The following is a 23266-nucleotide window of genomic DNA, read 5'->3' as shown; positions in this document are numbered from 1 at the left end:
TGAGACTGCTGTCAGTAGGAAAGAGAGATTTTTGCCTACCACGAAGTGGAGGATTCTGTTACGGAAGATCGCACCACAAGTTGCGTTCTGTATTCGAAGAGATTACTGCTTGAATGGTGGTACGTTCGCAAGTGATTACAATGCAAACTGTCGAAGCAGAGCATCACAGGTGAACACTCTTCATCAGGCCGTAGTCCGTTTTTACGAAGACTTCGTGGAAGTCAAATGAATCGACCGTACCAGGAAGCTGGTCGTCATCGGTAGGAAGGATATTTAGAGCATATCATTGCTGGTAGTGTCATATACCATACTCTAACTTCATAGCATAGAAATTTCAGCGCCATGTACAACGGAGGTAATCAAGGTGAATTCACAGGACTTCTTCCTCGAATGTCGAAACAATTCCAGATTTGGTTAATTAAAGGAATTTAAGTTTCGCTTATAAATTGGGAGATTGTCTATAGATCTACAACTCATATTTACCGAAAATCTGATAGGTGAATAGTATATCAACGGCTCGCCAGGGGGTTGGAACATCAGACAGATGTAATCCCACTGTTGCTGCATACTAATCAAAGGCTTCATCGGTTGTTGCGTACATATATAAAAAGGGAGGGAGAGGAAATGCGGGGAAGAGCAATTATGCAAAGATCGATAGAAGGGAATGCTTATTGTACCGCAGCTTCAGTGGGTTAAAGTGCTGGTGGGAATGGCGAATGACGTCTGGCGGTGGTCGTGATGTATACCTGTTTTACACGACACACGAAGTCTGATGGCACACAAACCATAGCGACCCAGTTCAACGGCAGCTCAGAGAGATGCTGCCACACAAACCATAGCGACCCAGTTCAACGGGATTACTTTAGCTCTTCTACTAAAGATAACATTAACGGCAGCTCAGAGAGATGCTGTCTTATAAATTGGGAGATTGTCTATAGATCTACAACTCATATTTACCGAAAATCTGATAGGTGAATAGTATATCAACGGCTCGCCAGGGGGTTGGAACATCAGACAGATGTAATCCCACTGTTGCTGCATACTAATCAAAGGCTTCATCGGTTGTTGCGTACATATATAAAAAGGGAGGGAGAGGAAATGCGGGGAAGAGCAATTATGCAAAGATCGATAGAAGGGAATGCTTATTGTACCGCAGCTTCAGTGGGTTAAAGTGCTGGTGGGAATGGCGAATGACGTCTGGCGGTGGTCGTGATGTATACCTGTTTTACACGACACACGAAGTCTGATGGCACACAAACCATAGCGACCCAGTTCAACGGCAGCTCAGAGAGATGCTGCGCCGCGAGATCCTCTGGTACGCAAACGAGAAGTTACTTCATGCTGTCACCACGTAAGTGTGAGGGTTGGATACCTATCATTTTGCCTGTCTATACGCATCCTATTTAAGACGTTGAAGTCAATAATCACGAAAGGAACAACAGCGAAGTAATGAAACGTCACGCTTAGAGCACATAGCACAATTGGTCCATAGGGTATGAGCTACTACTGAAAGCTTCCCGAACGGTCGACAAGAGGGACAAGTAGAAGGCATTGAACCAGAAACCGCGGGACTGTAGCTTGGCCGGGTACACAAGTCTATTAGGAACAACTTCGATGTGCACGGAGAAAATCTAGTAGTATGCGGATTCCTAACGATCGTACAAGAACTAGACACATGTTAGTACGATCTGAGAACGAGTCAGTGAAGGAAAGCAATATAAATTGCTGCGTGGAAGATCCAACGGTTGTAGTGACCCTCCTGCGGCTTCCAAGTCAGATACATATCATTATAGACGCAGTAGTTGCCGAATGCTCAGTTCCAGTCACAACTCATACACACTCAAGCCTATGCAGTCGAATCGCCAGGCCCAAAGCATGCAAGAACACACCGGGAGAGGGAGGTTTGGAGCAAGATATACGAACGGGACATTTGGTGTGAACTACGGTACTTTGGTCGTACCAGCATGCCCTGTAATAAATCCACCTTAGATATAACCGTATTGCGATGGATAACTTATTATTCTGCAAACAAACCGAATCAGATTGAACGTCAACGAACTCCGTTACATATTAATGAGCGCCATATTTATAATCCTTGTCTGTTTTCGTCTGATTAATCGTATCCCAATATACAGCATTGTGTAGAAATCCTGAAGAACAAAATATCAAGGGCTGTGGTACGGACTTTGAGCGACCTTCAGGCAGCAGAAATCGCAATGACCTGACAAATCAATCGCAATCCTGATTGAACATATCGGAGGTACTCGAGTTATGAAACTCAGCAAGTTATTCTGGGAAAAACAAAGTCGGTCTCTTTGCAGACGGGTTAGTTAGAGAGCTTGTCAACAAAATACTTTCAGAATTACGGCATCGGCACCAATACAGTTAGTACGGTGCAATGAAACGCTTACTCATCTCTGCCAGAATGACCGCAGAAGCTGGTGGGCCAGGCCAATCATACCGTTCTATTGGTGGGGGAACGTTGGGATCCGGCTTGTGGCCCGACGGAAAGCAAGCTAAACGCCGAGCTTCGACAGTCATTTCCTCCTCCAAATTTTCCTGCGTTCCGTTCATACGACTGTGATTATCATGGCCATTTGGAAGTGTATGCTCGCTCGGTGGCTGTCGCCTGAGCTCCACGGCAGAGCTGGCCATTTTCGGAGCTTCCGATCGTATTGCAGGCGGTGGTATTTGGGTCCGAAGCGCTCCAACGTGTGAAGCTGTTTGAGTCTTAGTGGGTTGACCGAACAGTAAGGAGTAGGTTCGGGTTCCTGGAGGGAGAAATCGGCTTTTCGCTGGGGATAGAGGAGGGCACAACGAGATTCACATGATACCTAGTGAGAAGGGTATTTTGTTGGTGGGCACAAGCTAAATTAGCTGAGAGCAAACGACGTTGACCCGGCGAACGTAGGAGAATGTAGTACTAGCCCAAACAGGAAACAATTCGGAGAGACATGACTAACCATCTAAAGGATCGAAACGAAGATTTCATCACGCCATAAACGAGAGTTGTGCTTCGTCGCGAAAAACTGAATAGAACGTTCACTCGATCTACGGGTAAACACCATAATTCACATGGAAGTGCACTAGAAGTGAGAACCTCCAGCAATACATTCAAGCTGAAAATTACGTACCGTCCATTTTGAGAAAATAAAGGTGTAAGTGGTAACTGAGTAACCCTAGGAACAGATAGCTGGATTGACAAGAAAACTACCCAGAAGGTCTGTGCGTTCGTAGACCGTGTGTGTCAAATCAGGATCGATTTTCACTTAGTTTCATTGGTGACTAGTGGTCAAACTGAAACACCAGCTTACGGCGTCGGCATGGGAACGTGTAGTGAATTTAAACAACTGTTTTTCAGGACACCATGCCGCCTGAAACTTCGGATGGATGTCCGAAAGTGCAGAGGTCTAGCATAAACCATGAAATTGATTTCGTTACGTAATAAATATACGGAAATGTGCTGTTGTCCAAAAGTAACTGAAAAAGTCGGCAATGCGAACACTTCGGTTGGTTGCGTGGAATAGGATGCAGTAGCGATGGGTTGGTGGAATGTCGAGATTCATTTATGTGACATTGTAACGGGAAAATGGAACTGCCTACATTCGGGTGTTTATGCAGGCAAGATGAACAATTGAAAGGAAAGATAAGACGGTATATTGGTTTCAAACGTGAGCTACAAAGCCTCTGTTTACAATTCAATAGAGTTGAAAAGACGGGGCACGTAGAATAACTTGTATGCGTTGACTTAAGACACCGTAAGCATTGGTGTAGGAGTTTGTATGGAGAGTTATACGGAAGTTTGTATGCTGTTGCTATTAGCTCGGAACAGCTCAAAATTCAACATGGGGGTTGCGGATCTAAAAGCTCTCGGTTCGAATTCATCACACCTGTTTCCAGTGCTCCTATCCAGACGTGAAAAATTTGTCTTAATGAAGCTACTTCCTTCGGGCCGATGGCACGTATTCACAGAGATAGCTGAACACTGAGTGTGTTACTCTTGGAATTCAGCAGATTGGCAACTGGAACACATCCTACGCGGTGTAAATCGCCACCGGTGTAAGTCACGCCTAGTGACCAATTTTAGCACTATTTTGACCGTTCCCAAGCAGAAGCACAAACGCCCTGCAAGTTGGGCAGCAGGTTAAATTCGCTTTTCATCGCCATTCGTTTTTTGTCATAGTAGCCGAATGCTGCAGCAAAGTGAAGACGATGGTGATCCTTCTTCTGAACAGTAGCTCAAACAGAACAAAAGGCATGATGATGATAGGGTAGAAGAAGCCCTGCAACCATTTGATTTCAGGGAGGGTGACCTAGGACGAAAGCTAAAATAGGAAGATGAATATATACTGACGATGATGATGAAGAAACTGAAGCACGGGAGGAGAATGAAGAAGATTAGGATTCCCGGGATGATGGCGATGTAATGGTTATTCGAGATCCATAGAGACATTCTAACCCTTACACTCCATTTTTATCGTAAAAACAAGCAAACTGCAACTGTCTCGGGTATCATCAGATTAACGGCCACAAAAGACTTGACATTCACTAGCATCGGCTCAGCTATCAGGTTTTTGGTAGTTTGGGGAGATGGCGTCAAAGCAATTCTCATAGAGTGGGTGAAACAGAAAATTTTGACCGAGACCTTCATTGTCTACCCTTTAAAAGGAAAAAAAAGTGACTTGTCGGAAGTTCCCGGAAATCCAGTGAGATAGAAAAATAAATCAAACGATCGTCTTGTGATAAGGCTGGTCAAACTGTTCGCTCTGGTTCCAAACCATTGTTTCACCTCTATTTGTTACCGCTCATGATATAAAATTGATAAGTTTTGGTTTTGCGACTCAACAGATAAAAGCAAAACGTCGACATTCCGCAGTCTTTGTCTTTTTACTGCATTATCCAATTATTTACTCGTTGCGTGCTGCGCTACACTGAAAAAGAACGACAGTTGTTGCAGAGACTGCTAAAAGGCTATGACAACGACCATGTCGTTAACATGGCCATCCAATATAGTCCGATGAGTGCTAAAGGCTTTAAATCCACTCTCGAACACTACCTCCGGTGAAGAACGTATGAAAGATACAGTTCACTAGTGGGTCTGCTCGCTAGGTTGCACCGCTGCACTCTAACTAATATGTATCACGTTTGGCATTGTTTTAAGAAAGCCCATGTCGAGGTCTACGATAGCAACACTAAGGGAGATATGAAAACTTTGGTCGGTAGCCTTGTAGCCTGAGGACGAACGGGATCCCGTTCACTGGACTGTACCCACAAACTAGCCTTCCCCAACCAGTTCCTCCTTCAGAGTACCAAAGACCGCATTGTACGAGTACAACCCAACAACTTTTTTCGCGACTCGCTCCCATGATTTCGTTACCTAAAAAATGAAGAGCACTGTGAAGTGCAGCAGTCTATAAGGAGCTATGCTGGCTAGAGAGATATCGAAAGATCCTATAGGCCCATTAATCACCTACCGGATCTGAACACTAGCCTATGGAAGCAGAATGAACACGAAGGTGCCATTCAACAAACACTTCGTGAAAGAAATCTGCGCTGATGAGCTCCTGATGGCCAGTTTGCTTTTTCCCTATTTTAACTATCAGCTGGGCTTTTTATAGACAAAATGTTTTCTGCAAACTATACGATGAGCAGATATTTTGTACAATGCAGTCATGATAATGTTAATGTAACAGCGAGACGAATTCGGAAAAACTGAACACATTTCGGGAAACGAAGTCGTATAGATTACTGTCATACCGCTGTTCAATACGTAAAAGGTGAACTGTACCGTATTAGGGCAGGAAAACAAACCTGCGCCAGACCAGCTAAGAATGAAATCATCCGATCGCCTTTATTTGCGAATATTGATCAGATCAGATCTGAATGGATGAAACGTGGGTATCCACCACTTCACCTTTTTTCCAGGGACGGAGCGTTATGCATGAGCCTATCAACCATCAACCAAAAATTAGGCTAAGATTGTTCTGATTTAAGTTACCACAATAAGTCGAGAGAATATGTGAGAGAATTATGACATTCCAGGGCCCTAGGCCTGATACCCAATGTACTGATGCTTACTACTGCTATTTGTTTGACATACAAATGAAACATCACATTAGTATCGCCACTAGTACTGACATCAGCACCAGGGTGAGAACACTAACACACAAATGTCAATAATAATGATCCATAAAGAATGGAATAATCAACCGAGAAACGGAACCAGTGCTAGTCTAACACAACCACCAAAGGTGCACAAACCTCGTTTTTCCTAAGGATAGCGGATTTCTTTGTACTTAGTCCATATCCTTCCCCCGTACTAAGGCTTTCCTTCGTCTGTCCAAAATGATGACGATGATGATGACATCCCCAAACACTGAGCTGGCAGGAACTGACTACAGAGACGCTACTGTAGCGGCCATATCTTGTAACACTGACGAAGAACATCTTACCAACCGCATTCGAACGGCCTGACGGAACTCATTAACTGAACCGTAGAAGAAAGGCTGCTGGTGAACAGGGATGACTGAGGAATGATTCGACATTGTTCCCTAAACGTATTTATAGCCCAGATTTCGAATACAGTTCAAACGGTAATATTACTAAGACCGAAAACATGGGTGCGGGCAGTACCTTCTTCCGAACTGACGAATAATACTGTATTCAGTTTACCACACTCTGCATGCCGCACATATCTTTGATAGCTTCCGGTCGAAATGCACAAGAACTGACGTTTACGACCTGTCTGGATTTCAACTGGTTGGAGGACTCCTAAGAAACTCTAAGAGACAATTGTTTAGGGCTAAAAATTGAAAAAGAGCGATACAAACAGTTCGGCCAAGAAATAGATTTAGCCAAGTTAGCAATAATTTTGAGTTAACACCAGGATTATTAGCACATATAATGGCGAGCCATATTTATGTCCACCAAATTGGAAGTACCTTTACGAATGAACCATCATCATCATCATTAAAGACAGCAACATCAGTGTTGACACTGATGCTCCACCGCTGTACAACCATAAGGTTCGCCTGATTATTTAGAGCCCTAAGAGTGAAAAGAAGAGAAAAAGAGTGGGGAGGGAGGTAACCTAGCGCTGGCCTATGTCAAGCATTCTGACATGCCTACACCTCTAAGCGCTCAATCAGACATTCTGGAAAGTAACTGACAGCACGAACGCCACTGACATTGATTGGCCGCCATTTTTTACAGTGCATCCAGCCAACCAGTGGTGGGATCAGAGGGAACCCAGCCAGGAAGGCGTACAACATCAACAATACCCAAACTTTTCGTAGCCTCTTTCAGACCATTCTGCCAAGTCATACGTTGTTCACCTCGAGGTTTGCGCCATTCTGAAGGAAGCACGGAGAGCACGTGTCTTGGTAGACAGTGCTGTAACATGCGTAGCACATGGCCGAGTCATCGTGGTTGGTGGTGCTGGATGTTTTCCCCGATTGAAGTACCTGCCGCACAACCAAATGCCGGTTTTCTAATCATCTTGTTACTAAAACGCTGACGCCAATCAAAACCAGCCACGTTCCTGAGATATCGGTCGTCAAAAACCTGAGGATGTCTCACATAATCTGTCCGCAGAGGCCACGTCTCACACCCATACAACAACACATCCCTTACTGCCCCCTGATACACGCAACCCTAGTGATGTGATGGTCTAGTGATGTGCCTTTTTGACACCAATGAATATTCTACAATAAAACGTGAAGCTACCTCACTCGGGTGACCACTAAAACAAAATACCGGAGCCGTTGAATAGGTAAGAAGTGAGATTGTGGAGTACCAATGTGCGGCCTCCATAATTCCCCACAAGTCACTCAAAGTGAGCCAAAGAGGAGTCCTGAAGATTTCGAAGTGCTCCACCTACCTCTGTAGTCATATTGGCTTTGACGAGGTTAATTAGCGAATCTCGGAAGCGAAATTGCGGGATCTGTGGTTTCAACACATCATAGAGTATCGAAGGTCAAGATCAATCTTCTAGAGAAGCTGGAAAAGGTGCTAAATAAAACTTCAAACCACTGTCAGTGGCATTTGTTGTAGTAATCTTAGAATCCAGGCATTTTTTAATCGGTCGTTTGTCGAACATCCATAGAGAAAGCTTTTGGAACAGTAACTGACCTTTCACAAGCGAACTCGAATGTGAACCCCCGTTCAGCCTGTGTGATTACGTAAGCAGACATCGCTTGTTTCGATAAGAGTGAAAGGTCAGAGGGGGTGACTAGTTAACTGTGCCACCTTCAGTTGCAAGTATTTCGAGCGGTATTCAAAATATCAAGTCACGGTGGAATTGAAATCAGATCCCACCATGCTCTACGTGTGCCTTTCTCCAAGAAGAACCACTAAGGTTTATCTTCATAAGCTTCACTGTGATCAAAGTGTAGAAGGTAGCTGGATTCAATCTTCTGGGAATCCGGAAAACCAGGGTGACAAAATCATGTACGACACACAAACCAAAGCAACTACATCCAAGGCCGAGGAAAAGCTTTAGATTTTTCCTCTCAGATTCGGCCATACTTTGAACCGAGTCGCACCGTGTTCACCTTAATACTTCAAGTACCCCACTCGAACAAGTGCGATCTTTACCAAACACAAACTGACTGTATTTACAGTAGTGTCCTACGAATTCGAAGAAATCCTGCATTGGGATTTAAGTGATTCCTGCTCACACGCGTGCAAATTTAAAATTGGGGATTATCAACGCTTAAACACATACGGAGCAGTTGCAGTAGCGTGGGCAACGTTTAACAGCTGACAGTTTAGTCAACTGCCATGTGTCCTTACGATCGAGGGAAACATCCCAACTGCTGTTTTGAGAATATGTATGAATATAAATAATCAAGCCATGCAGCAGTTCATAGTGATTTTTTAGAAAGGCAAAGGTTAGAAAGGCAAAGGCAACATGCTGAATGGCCAGGCCTTTGATTTCGGATGAATGAACGATATAGGGGCGGGAGTTTATAAATCTCGCGTCGCGTGACACAGGCAGGCACGTGGCCTGAAACGTTGAGGCACGCACCAGGTAAGAACAGTAACGGGTAGTTTATACTGGACGACTAAGGCCTCGTAAAAGAATGGCAACGCTAGGGAATCAGAACGGCAAGAATGAAGCAATTAATCAGCATTAGTACATCTGACCTTGAACAGCCCAAAATGATCATACATTCCGTAGAAAAGGACATTAAAGTGGTTTGTCGAATATCAGGCGAAAGTTTGACTAACTACTCTCCAGGCAATTATCGATGTGAGCCAGAAAGTTGAGATAAAAAACTCCTAGTGGAAGCTGGTTGTACCATTGGACACTAGTTATCGGATTTACCTGCTACAAGGGGTGGTGCCTAGACACGGTATTGTACGACAGCAGGGGAAAATTCAGGGGACATAAAAGAACCTATGTGATTGAGTTAGTCGCTGAGTCTGGTTATTTTACTACCACGAAACTACGAAACTTGGCAAACGATTCGACCAGAAAATACACTACGTGAGCTACTAAAATTCCATTCCATAGCACGACAGAACCCGGCTACCTGGGTGAAAGAGAACAGGTGCCCTGTACGAGTTAGCAACTGGTACTCAGGTTATTGACACTGAGTTAAATATTTTGTCGGGGAACAACCAGCATATTCGCTGTTACGCAGCACCTAGTATCGTCCCTCTCCGACAGTCTATCTGGAGTTTCGGATAGTGTTTCAACCACCGTCGTGTTGAAACCATGGAAGAATGGCATTCTGCCAGGTTGACTACAATTTTGAGAATCTGTTATCTCTCTGGGTTCCTCAAAACGGATCATGGGAGCAACATATTTCTTCACGGCTTGAAAAAAACGCGAATACAGCCTACTTATTTTGCTGTTTGGTACCGGGGAAGGGTTGATTGGGGCTAAAGATGAAAACGATTGAAACTATTTGAAATACACTTCATACATGAACAGATATCTACTACGACCCTATTTTAAATTCAGTTCCGCTAAATTAAATCCAGGGCAGAAAATTGAAACACCCGACTGACAGACTACTTTGCTGCATTGTGTGAAGATTGGCATGTCTGATGTCGTGCCTAAACAGGATTTCGAAATCATTTCACTAATCACCACAAGAATTGACCGAATAAACGTGTTTGGCACTTGTACCAAAATCATCATGTTATTCGTCCAAGTGGACAGTGAATTTTGACCAAACTGAGAATGACGTTAACCGGAATTTCACACATTCTTCTGAGTGAGCACATTTTCCATTTACCTAGGTGATCGAGCAGGTGACCGACCTAAAACACCATCAAACAATAACGCAATCTATCACATAACAAGTCACTAAAAAACGTCGGCGGTTTTTTTATTAACGTAAAGAAAACATGTAGTCTAGACGGAGAAGAGCCGGGAAGCTAAGCTAACTGTTGGGCATAAGGCCGAACGGTGAAGGTTTTATGTGAACTTGGCAGGCTGCAGTTGAATACTTTGTCCAGCCTAATGACTGGAATTTTCAAAAACATGCACAGGAGCGGCGAACAAATCACAAACGTGTTCCATGACCGACCACGCCCAAGTAATCCCCTCTTTTCCTCACACAAGTTCTTCAACTTCACGATTGATAGATCGGAAAATATAGTGTTACACTCATCCGAATAAATGACTGTCAGTCACAGAATAACAGCTATTCGGAGGTTGTGACAACCTACTGATTTCGGCACGTGTTATAGGGCATTGATGCAATGGTTCTTGTTCATCGAATGTAGACGGTTGCGTGATTTGTTGAGTTCACGTTTACAAAACTCTTGCTTGAACGACCCACCTCCTATCCTGACGCAATCGTTCCGCTGCATTCAATACTTGCTCGGGCGTAAAACATGTTCGCTAGTTCAGGCGTGATAATTAACTTGCGTCCAGTGTTCACTGATGGTTCAATGGTAACACGCATTTCAGATGTCCGGAATTCAAAAGCCCATCTGGTCATGGATATGTACCCCTGATGAGCTTAATTAAGAGGGAAACTCAAACCAAGTGCTCCCTTGGTTCACAGCGAACTCACCGGAATAATCGCGCCAGGACAGGATGATGACCGTTCAAACGAAAGCGATCTGAACATGAGTTCTTTTTAATGTTGAGTGCAAACAATCAAATTAACGTGTTGGATTCCTGAGGCACCTTGTGTTGAAGTCGGTCAAGATAGATATTTTGGGGAAGATAAGACTCCCTCAGTCCTACACCGAACTGGTTTTCAAAAACAGCGTACAGTGCCTTATATTCTTCTATGGTCGCAGATTATCTGACCAAGACCTGTTTGTGTTCAATATTTTGGGAACAGGAATGCGGGTGAAACACGCAAACCGGGGCTTTCTGTGTAACTAACTAATAAAGCCTTTAAGTTGGTATCTTTTAAAAGGCGGAAAACAGAGTATATAGCTCCTCTGGATGTTGGCTTCGCTTCTGAACAGTCGCAATCCAGGTCAAGGTTAGCGTAAAATTCCACTGTGGTCTCCTCACTTCAAAGACACCTCGAGCGAAAACAGTTACTAATTCAAGATAGAAACATATTAGAAAACTGATTCAGCATCCGAAAAGTTGGGTTCAAGTATACCGAGGCTGGACGGTTTAGCGAGAAAAATGCCAGCTCTCGTCAGGCTGAGAAAACAAAAAAAGCATGAAATCATTTCACCAAACCGGGCAACAGGTCAGTCTAACTCTCCATGCCACCACAGAAATAAAACGCAGTGACCTGTCAAACTGAGTAGACTGCCATCTTTTAGTTGCCAATGGAACCATTCCGAGTTAATGCTACAACAGATGGTTGAAGACGTAGTGAGCTTTCATTCGTTACAAGATCTGTTTGTTACATCAAGCGAAGCCATTGGGAGCCCGCAAACAATAGACAGTGTCACATGAAGTTTACGCTGAGCTCAATGTGCGGTCATTTGGACGATATGGAGCCGTTTTAAACCCGAGAAAATGAGACTGAAAAAGGGGCCTTTTCGATTAGCAAAACTAATGACTGATAACTATCAAATCGAGCGGAGACAACCGAGCAGTTGTGTATGCGAAAGGTGTTCTGGCGGCTCGCACACACATAAGACAAATTCAATGCACACATATACGAATAGACACATATGACAGACAGCTCTGGCAGTCCCCGGGTGAGTACTACCAACAGAGCCTATAGGGGACTTGAGCAATAGGCCACTCATGGCCTGTGGTTCTCGTTGGCGGGTTGTCTGTTTATTGGCACTGCTGCCTAGCATTTATTTAGAATACATTGTACTGTGTTTCACTGCTTTGTGTTGCATCACACAGTATTGCGCTGTGTTCTGTTGCATTGTGTTTTGCTGTTATTCTCTATATGATTGATCTTTTCTTTTAAGGGAAACTACTCTAAAGGTTGCTGAAAACTCTTCGACAGCCAACAACCGGCTTTGCCCTTCTTGGGGCTCACCAGGTAAGCGCAGTCTCCGAGTTTCTGTCAACCTTATGTTCTACTTGAACCCAAATTGGACTTACTGCAACAAATGAACTCATTTGCAAATCAAGAAGGGGAAACCGATCGCCCAAGAGTTTTCAGCAACCTTGTGAGTAGTTTCCATTATGGAAACATACTGCGATATCTCGAAAATCGTACCAACTGAAACATGGGGCGGCCTGTAGTTGTAGAATATCATCAGCGAAAGATTCATTTGAGTTTCTCGTGAAAAGCAAATTGGTTTGCCAATGAGTGTATGTGGCGGAATGTTATTTCATGCTTCATTCAGACATATAGAAATGATCCACTGTGGACAGTACGGACCATTAGATGTACAACGGTCACTCTATGGCCATCGTTGTGTGGTTCAGGCTGAACAATGTCCAACGACACACACCAAGTTGCTAGCACGGAAAAGGCGGGTTATCGGGATTTCGCCAGCAAAAGATGTGACCGGAAAGATGTAAGTTAGCTATCCAACAACAGTAGCCAAATACTTCGCAACAGCAAGCCTTCAAAAGTACACCAAAATTGCATCAGTTGCATTAATAAAATCCATGAGAAACCTGACTTGGGTGAACGAGATATGAGAAGCTCAGCTTAAATCGTCATAAAGGATAAATAAAAGTCAATCGTATCATAACCATTCATCGTTCGTAAGCATTGTGTACAGATTATAAAACCACAGAAGTCACTTCAAGCTTTGATAGAACTGATAGGTGAACTTCAGGATTTGATACAACACAAAATAATAGTGCGAGTGCAAGCCACGACAAGACATGGGTTTCGCTTATCGGCAATATTCTGATGCGCACAGCAAACTAAGTTGACGACAGCGATGCACGAGAGTCCATGTGGATACTACTCTGCTGAAGCGTCTTCAGCTTTAGCCTAGGACATAAGATGCTATCCTACTGGTTTCCGACTCTAAGCATGGACTTTAAATGTTCGTACTTTATCTGTGGTTTCTAGCTCCAAAAAACTACAGTATTTTGTGGGAGAAGGGTGATCAGGGTGGCAGCAAATGCCATTAGCCTTAACATGGATAACAGCCAAGTTAAGATGGAGCACTGGGCATACACGCTTTCTGAATAATCCCGTACATAAAGAATCACAGCATTCTAAGAATTTTTAATGCTGGATTGCCTATTTTAAGACGGCATTGGTTCCATGATTCCTTAAGAGTGAACGTAAGAGCCATACAAACTGTGCCGAAGTACTATTTCTGTTGAAATTAATAACATTACTGTTGATCAAATAGCTAGTCAGGACGATCACTTTCAAAAGTTTGAGCGTATTCCGATTGAAAATGCTCAGTTCAACGCGAAGCAAACATTTTAACAAAGTCGCGAAAGTACGGAAGACAAGTGACCGGACATCTTAGGAGCCGGAGACGGACAGACATGCTGAATCTCAACAACTCACATTCTGGGAGGTGAAAGTGTTTCGGTCTGCCGGAGCTGTTCAGAATGGTGGATGACAGATTACGCTTGTACTTGTCAACACTGGGAGAAACTGCTCCTCCATTCAGGTGTATGTACGACTGATTGAGGTAACGTCCGTAGTCGGAATTCGGAACACGGCCAAGTAGACTCTAAAGGATTGGGAGGCGAAGAACGGTGAAGTGATGTAAGTGAGGGACGAAAATGCACTAGGAGCTAGGGAACAAATGACTAACCTTCACACGAGAAAACGAAAATGGAATTTCTTTCAGAACAGTGACACGTTCACAGCCGTACACATTCTATCATCCCACAACAGATCAACTTTTCTTTCGGGTAATCATAACCGAGATAAGCACGAATGACTTTTATTTTTGTTGCAACTTTCTGGTATCCTAGGAGTGACAATCCATCATGATGTTCTCGACAAAAAAACACGAGAATTAAATTACTTTGGCTTTGGTGCGAAAAGAGGTGGAAATAGCGAAATTGCTGGAAGAATGAGGGTACTGCGTGTAATGCACGCAAGAGCGCCTACCCTGTGGGGCGGAATAAAAATGATCAAGGCTCTTGAATTGCAAAACAAGCGACAAACAGTTTAATCTAGGAACTAACAACACCGTCTGCTTGCTCGTGCCTACAAGAGAGTCGCCAAGAGTTTTGAGACTAACACTTTCGAAGCAGTGAAAAGGGTTTAATATACATTAAAATACAGAAACTCAAAACCGAAATAATTGAAGTGCATCTTCCGAATATTCACGTTTATACACCGATTCATCACACTGACAGACCATCGTCTGGAGATTCGCATCGTAACAAAGAGTTTGCTTCTAGAACAGCTCTTGTGATCAACCGCCGCAAATAGGTAACCGCGATTTCAGAAAACGAGTTGGTTCAACAGGATTGAAGAGTTATTTGAATAAAAGTGAAGTGAATCGGTTTTACCAGTTTGATCATACTTGAAGGTGTCATATGGGGATCAGATGACTACTCAACGTATTGATACAACAGTCTGTCAATCAATACCACTGGAATTGGACATATTGACAATCAACCGAAGACAAATTTTAAAGCGCACCCACTTGTCCTAATGGATTATCCCGCACATTAAACACCTTAACGAGGTAACACACATAGGCATTTGTACAAAGGGTCATTCCACGGACTTGGTTAAAAGGACTGGTGATTTTTTGAGATATTCAAAAGTACATGACAAACAAAGAGCAACTTAACATTTTATCTCTAAAAATACATCAGGAAAAGAGAAAACGTGTCTCAAAAGCTCATAAGAATCCGTGTTTTGATGGCGAATGGTGACCTGATGGTCTCCTGACGGAAACACGATGACTGTCCTGTCACTCCGAACCATAGAAGCTGGTGGTTAGAATGTGCTGACTCAATGCGTCTTTGAGTGAAATGCGAACTAACGTGAGGACGGTGAACCTTGAACCCATGAAAACTTCGCCAACTGTGGCAAAGGTGAGCCTGCCAATCCCAGAAGCACTCACTGCAGCTGATGTCGATAATAGTTTTGGGACCTAAAATAGCCTATTCGACTGCTTCCCACTAGCAAATTGTACCTTTCGCCTTAGCAAACGATTTTTCATTTCTCCCGGGTGTCTATTTTTGCCGTTTGTAGTGCTCGATATGGTGTACTACATCAGTTGTGTGCGGGATGGTATTCATGTGCCTCGAGGATAAACAGGTTTGGGTTTCATCCTAGATAAAAAACAGTCTGCTGAAAGTTAACTTACTTGCCGAGAATTATTCAAGGACAACGTGGTTGAGGATAGCACAGGTGGAGTAGCAGTGTAGTTGACACCGTTGGCCGGTTCCTGTGAATAGGAGCCATTCACCTGTGCCTCGGGAGTCTTGGACTGAAGGGATTGAAAGCAACGGATAGTATGAAAAACCAACCACTCAAATTTTCTAACCGATGAGAATGGCAACGTACCAACTAGGATACGATTCTCCCACTGCACCATGCGGAAACGAGACCACTTAAGACATTGTTCATTTGTTATGTCGCTGGTTGCACGGGTGTGATTTTATCTGAAAAAATCCACAACTTCCGCCGTGCAAGCCTTTGTCTTACTCCGTTTGGGCGATCTTCCACTCGTAAGAAAATAAGTCAACTAGGATTCTCCCACTGCACCATGCGGAAACGAGATCACTTAAGATATTGTTCATTTGTTATGTCACTAGTTGCACGGGTGTGATTTTATCTGAAAAATCCACAACTTCCGCCGTGCAATCCTTTGTCTTACTCCGTTTGGGCGACCTTCCACTCGTAAGAAAATAAGGATTGTATCCGTGGGAAACAAGTGTTTTTAGCTGTACCCTATAGACTATGGCTGCGCATCCATGTGGATTTTGCCGGACTGAGTAACAGGCAAGGCTTCCTCGACGTTGTTGATGAACTCTGTAGGTCTTTGTTGTGTCTGAGATAAGAACAATGACAATTACCACTAAACTGCTATTTTGGTGGGATTTGAGTATCTCAGTTGGTTTTGGGCAATCTGGAACTATTTACAGGAAGCCGGCCTTCCGGACAAAAAGATGTCCCAGGGCAATATTTTGAAAAGTCCATAAAATGCTGTTTTCAGCCAGAAACGGTAAAGTCTGTCGAAAACGTGGACGAGGGAAACCTTGCACTATTTCCACGTCGCAACGTTCCACGAGTGGTGCACGATTGATGGACTGGTTGGTTGATTAACACACCGGACGCATGACTGAAGGATTCGATTGAGCGCTGAAACGTACCATCCTCGCTTATGATTCAGGTTAACTGAAAAGTCTTCTACATCTTTGCAACATGATTACGTAGTATTGTTATGGTGTTCACCCAATAAGATACTATCGAAATGACATTTGGAAAACTTCGTTATAATCAAGACTTTTTACTATTATGACGGGCGAGAGGCAGACAACCACTACAACTAATAACTATTCAGTGCCAAAAATCATTAGGAAATTTTGGTTAACAGATAAACAACGTAAATTGCCCGCTTTTGAACCACTTTGAGCATAGAAATGCCGAAATAAGCCGAAATTGTAGGTATTGTAGTCAGAAATGACATCAGTACACCAGAAATTCAAACTGGTGGTCAACTAACGGAGAGCTTGCAGGAATTTAGTATCGACGGGTAACAGGGCGCCGGGATTATGACCGTATTCGTCAATCAGCACTTTTTATTCGGCCCACATCCAAGAATATGAACAGTACAAAGTATGAATGTAATTATCAAGCACAACTTACACCAAACACACGTCCTCCGAGTCGGGATCAGTGCTCAAGTACAAAGTATGAATGTAATTATCCAGCACAACTTACACCAAACACACGTCCTCCGAGTCCGGAATCAGTGCTCAAACCACCGTGATCTCTCGAAGATTCATGAACGCGTAGTTTATCTGTCCCAGACTTGCGCAAAATCGACTTTGACTTTTGAGGGTTCCCCGTGGAAGTTATGCATTTGGCTTCGGACGAGGGCAAGCGAAACTCGCCAACATTTTTCGAATCTCCTAGGTGATTCCCAGTAACACACGGAGATAGTCCACTGTCTTGTGGTGACGGGAATTCCGCAAGACTGGCATCTGCAGCACTGACACAGCACCCCTCGTCGTCAGTCACGGACAATGGAGACAACGGAGTACCGTTTGTTTTGTGTTTGGTTGGTGTGATCGGAGGAACTGGTGCTCCCTGTTGCCCAACACAGCGCGGACAGAAAAACCGTTCCTGCCACACCGTCACACGATCTCCGGGATGAAAAGTGATGCTGAGAAGAACATGCGAAGCTTACAATAAGGAATCACAAACAGCATGGGACAATGAAAAACATACAGTCGCATAGCTTAGCCAGAATTAAATGCCTAATGAATAAATTGGTTTGCGCGATTTCGCGACGAGTTTCCTGCCCCTCCTCCTAGCTGATTCTGTCGAACGCTTGTTACCAGCTGCACTAAACAAGGACGTGGAAGACACAACTGTGCCAGAGCAGACCGAAACAACGATAAACGGTGCCCCAGTCCGACTAAATATGGAATATAGCTTTGAGTTTTGCAAAAGAAAGTGGGAAGGTTATGCCAACTGGACTTCATTTTATGACCTAAATGAACTTTTTACCGGTGTTTTCAGAAGGCGGACGTATCATAAACTAACAGTACAAAAGAAAAAGATCTGTATTATTTCACAAATAGTTGTGAAAATTGGGATACATTGAAATCCACCTCAATGAGCAGCGTTAATGGGAAATGACCAAAAGGTTCTTTAGCCTAAGTGTCTTTACTAAGCGTTTTGTAATTATTTGTCCAAACTACACCAAGGAGTACACAGTACTCATGTCAATCTAACGAGAGGAGGCTCAGCAATCGCTTTTTAACCCCGACCATCATTAGTTTTTGATGCAAAATCCAGATTGTGCAAGGCTTTACAAATTACCTGCACATTTTGCTTTGGTGTGGTGTTATGTTTGGAAATATAGACAGTATTGATGCGCTGTTAGAGTCCTTACCAGTCCGCTCAGCTCGACGTTGGGACTACCAACACTGACGTTGTTTCTTTAGCCCAACAAGACATAGAGAGGAAAACGTTGCTTTTTAGGATTTTATTTAGCGATCAGGTGTAAAAGTCGAGGATCATGTTCAGATGCAAAAGCTTTCCTCGTGGGCATGCGGAATCGATATGGACATTTACACCGTCATCATGTTTGTACTTAAGACGTTGGCGGGCAGGTAACACACAGGTTACTCTCCAGATCCTCAACAACACCCGATGAAAACGACTGTCCACAGGTGGCCAAAAGATACCACACCCAGGGAAATGCTCAGAATAAAGCTTTCTGGACTTCCCACCTCCAGTGCCATAGGCTGATGCTATATCAGTTTTCATAGGCTAATAAGCACACCGAACTAGAATACCGTTGCACACGAACGCACTAAAATTGTCTTATTAAAAGTTTCATCCACTAGATGATGTGAAAAGGCTCGAGGTGAAAAAGATGTCCTTTACTGCTGCAGCCTTCCGAACGGAACTCTAGTAAAAAATCTCTCAATTCAACTAAATAAGACACTCTTGCAGTCTCGTAAGCTATCAGCAACAAGTGATTTGTTGAAACACTTTAGCTTCCACCCAAGAATACGGTGAAGAACCGATGACTGGATCTTCGCAGTACTCTGAGTCGACATAAAACTAAGGAACACCCACATACTTAACACCGAAAACTTCCGTGTGTCCGGCGTGTTTCCAAAACCCATCCAAGTGAGGATAACGCTGAAGGATCGACTTTAAACGTTAATCCACTGGCTCCCACTGTTAAACCAAGTGAACTACTCCCCCCTCGTTTCCGATGTTCGGCCACTGTCTCTCTTCTTGACCTTGCTCTGATCAACGAACAGCTAACAATGGAAACTGTTTCTCACTAAGCATCAATCCACCATAGAGACCACGCATCCCTAGACTTTCACTATGTGGCGTATGCAGCAACAGACGCGGCTACTCTGAGGAGCCTTGGAACGTGTGAATGATTGGCATTTCTTAGAAATTCTACCAACGGATGAGGCATAAGCAGTCTTACCAAGATTCCCCTATAAACATATTAGGTCGAGTACGAAACACTTGCAATCCAGGTGAACAAAGGTCCAATAAGCGGCGTTTAGAAAACGGCGGAGGCCTTACACAACGATTATGCGTCCGTTTCCCAGGCCATTACAAACACGCTGACTCAGACTCGGACGCAAAATAAACGACTAAAGCTGGATGAAAGGCTTCTCTAACAGAAAACAATGAACAGCTACCAAACAACTAAGTGATCCGCGTACCCGTCATAGACCAAAGAAATGAGGCTGCTTAAAAAATCCTTCAGCTGTAACACCCTTCCAATGCCTAGCTTCCATCCTACCCGAAGGAAACACGAGGGGTGAGATACTGCCAAATTGCTCAAGCCTAGACAGGGTAAGTCGAGGGGCAGAGGTCGGGCCACTTAATATTTATTTCGAAGTTCACAGGGAGCTATAAAGTGACCTTTTCTTCGGTTTTAAACTCAACTAAATCCAAACCATCTCTTTCGAAAGTTACTGACCCAAACTATCACTACAAAACAGCAAGAGCAACACCAAAAACTGGTCCACCAAAGCAGCTACCTTCATAATCAAAGCAACTAATTCTGCCAGCAAGTATGCTGTTTATGGAAAGTTCTAACAGCGGATAACAAATGCTACTCAACATGGACAGGAATTACACCCACAGGCGTTAAAGCCCGGTCGCCCACTCAGTACGGCATCCAAACCACTTCTGTTGCGTCCTGTAGTACAAGAGGAGCTTCCGTCTGGTAATACCATACGGGCAGATTATGCTCAAAAGCTGATATTTATAACAAACTTAAGACCTCAGAATCACAATCACTGTAAGGTTGCGCTATGTATTCTAAGCGCTATTCAACAGTGAACTAACACTGACCACTCCACTACTAACCAACGATGAGAGTGTTCTGTTCACAACTATTCTGTGCGCTTATTTATCAGTGAAAAACTGCTCAAGCTGAAATAAAAGTAAAAGTCATAGCTACGACAACTCACTACTCTGAAACCAACCCGACGGGGCTCAAGCTTAAAGCTGGGTGGAATATACCGAATAACCGGAAAGAATGCTGAGGATAAATAACAAATACTGCTGGAGAACCACATGGTGACAAGTAAGACCACTGCACCCGGAGGTCGCCCAGAATTTATCATCTGATGCAGAGATACTTGACGATGCATAAAGAGTACCAGATAATTAACAGACTTATAGAATACCAAAACACACGGAGATGGAGAAAACCTATCCTGAAAAAAAGGTCGGCAGATGGCAGTGATTTCTCATTACGGTCCCAATAAGCGGTCCTAGAGAAACTAGAGTAAAAGGTGGTGAATTCCGTAAATCAGAGCTGTAGGGCACGTTAATAGCTTTTATTTTTCATATAACTGTTTCTAAACATGAAGAATTGTGGGTTTGTTCTGCACTGTATGGTTTTGAACTATGTAAAAATTGTGCATCAATTAAATCTTGCACGCAAGAACGTTCTTTCTGTTCGCTGTAGATTCGATGAGTAGTAACCGTGAAATTACTAAGTTGACACACCATATCGGTCATTTTCATCCCGTACACTAAAACTATTCTTGTCCGCTAGAGGGAGAACTTAATTCAGCGGTTTGGCCGTCGATTTTAAACACCGTACTGTCACCAACTGGCACTGCACTACTACCTAACGCTGGAGAACAACTAAGATTATAGTGACTCTATTACTGCTCCTACTATTGGCGATGAAACCGACGGCGATAAAAACCACGATGGTGAGCATGACGGTAGCAGCGATGATAATGCCGTTAGTACAAGCAATGGTGGTATCAACATTTCGTCTGTTCAATGAACCTAGCTCAGGTCAGGCCAGAAGACAATATCTAGTTTGCCAATTGAAATTGATGGTGAGTCAACAGTGATGATGGTAATCTTAATTTATCCATGTTCCAAGAATTGTGTTACTGGCGCATGAACCAAAATGGCAGTAAACTTATAACCAGTAGCCAGAGGACGCATTGCCTGAACCATTTGAAGGAAACCCCTTACCTGCTATGTCCAAGATGTGAAATAATTCAGCAAAAATCCACTTCCACCCGCAAACAGAGAGCCGAGTTTTCACAGCACTGACGGTCTCGCCAAATTAAATGCCGGAACATCGGCATGTCAATAAGCGCTTATTTTCTGGACATAAATATGGCATGTGATTCGAGGGATTAAATGTTTTATGAAACTATCGTCTACGGAACGCGTATGGCAAGCTGAGTGAAGCCTGTTGCCGAATCTCACATGTAAACGGTCGCAGACCAGAAGAGCTGCAAAGTCGCATCGTTCCTGTGTATAATTCCGATGCAGTATACTAAAATTTGTGAGAATTATTGAAAACCCAAGACTGTGTCTCACCTAATACTGCTCCCTTCTAACGCTAAAATCATTGGTAGCGTACATCAAGAAAGCCCAAATTCCTCTTTCATCTTCACCTCATCCAGGTTGAAATCTCCGAGACATCTCCGGATAAGACAAGCAGTACTGAGGAAAAGCTGCACCCCGAACTACTCCCCTCGTTCCATGGCTACGACAATGTGGTGGCAGTGAATAAGTACTTGAGCACTAAAATCTGTTACAGGTAAATTATGGATGAAAACTATTAGTTTCGGTTTGCTTTTCTTCAGAGTAAAGCAAGCTATGCGCTAAGGAATGCATTTCACCAATAACTTTTCTTAAACTTATCGAATAGAAAATAGGACTTGTGGACTGCTTTATTTATCTAATAGGCTCAATAACAGACAGCGGGTATAACAATGCTAAAATGACAAGGGTAGTTTTTATCAAATTAAGACAGCACCGTCAACGGCGTGACGGTTTCTGGTGGTATATCGACCCTGATTGTGTCGTGGATTCGGACGTTCACCGCGTTGTGCAGAAAACATGCCTGCGAATTTCTTCTCTTATGCAGCGACAAAGTGCCGATAATACGGGAGTGCAAAAGTGCATGACGTGACAGTAACGATTCTGTCCTGCTAGGGTGACAATTTCCTAAAAAATAAACCTAATCTAAAAACGAAAAATTCCCGTGGTTGTTTTACCCAGTCCTGATTGGAACTACGACAAATGCATGAAGGAGTAGCCCTAGAAAACATCTGCCACTGCCTTGGTTTGTTAGGCGTTCTGGCCTTTGTTCAAAAGGATATGTGCGGTCAAAGATTACGGTAGGTATAATATCATAGTCTTTCACAAGACGGCATCAAGGGCCAACAATGATGTTCATTTGCCGCAAATACGGAATTCATTTGGAGGCCTTACTGTGGAAAAAGAATGAAAGTGGGTTAGCAAAAAGCCCACTGCCACCTTATCACAATTATTCCGTGATACTTGAACCTCCAGACACGCATCTAACGTGGAAAGAACGCCACGTATGTTCACAACATTCTCGTTTGAGCACACGTTCTATTGACGTGGCATAATTAAAATAATAAATAAATAAACAAATCAGATGTTGCACCCTTCCGGTGCCTAACTGCCATGCCACCCGAAGGAAGCACGAGGGCTGGGATACCGCCAGGTTGCTCAAGCCTAGACAGGGGAAGTCGAGTGGCGGAAGTCGAGTTCGAACCACGGACCTTCCGGTCAGTGAATTCACGCTCTAACCACTTGAGCCATCTCGCCCCCGTGGCATAATTATTATAGTGGGTTCACACAAAAGGGGGGATCACTCAATTTGTCTCGCTCTTGTTGTGCAGTGCATATTTTTGACCCTACTCTATAATGCGGGCACTCCGGTCTGTACTCTAGGTATCTGATAGGCAAGACGA

At 43.6% G+C, this 23266-nt stretch overlaps 1 protein-coding gene across 1 annotated transcript in view; it reads right to left on the bottom strand.

Moving 5' to 3' along the window:
- The window catches only part of T265_13030 (hypothetical protein), a gene marked incomplete at both ends in the record, with an annotated part of 83451 nt that overhangs the window by 53554 nt on the left and 6631 nt on the right, over positions 1-23266 (bottom strand). Inside the window, 4 exons of the mRNA XM_009166822.1 lie at positions 2412-2795; positions 13881-14049; positions 15652-15774; positions 17232-17676. Coding sequence (XP_009165086.1) covers positions 2412-2795; positions 13881-14049; positions 15652-15774; positions 17232-17676 — 1121 coding nt within the window. The remainder of the gene's footprint in view (positions 1-2411; positions 2796-13880; positions 14050-15651; positions 15775-17231; positions 17677-23266) is intronic.

Source organism: Opisthorchis viverrini (genome assembly GCF_000715545.1).
Source record: "Opisthorchis viverrini unplaced genomic scaffold opera_v5_32, whole genome shotgun sequence".
Classification (NCBI taxonomy): Eukaryota; Metazoa; Platyhelminthes; class Trematoda; order Opisthorchiida; family Opisthorchiidae; genus Opisthorchis; species Opisthorchis viverrini.
Note: the sequence above shows the minus strand (reverse complement) of the source record. Positions and strands in the feature narration are given on the sequence as shown.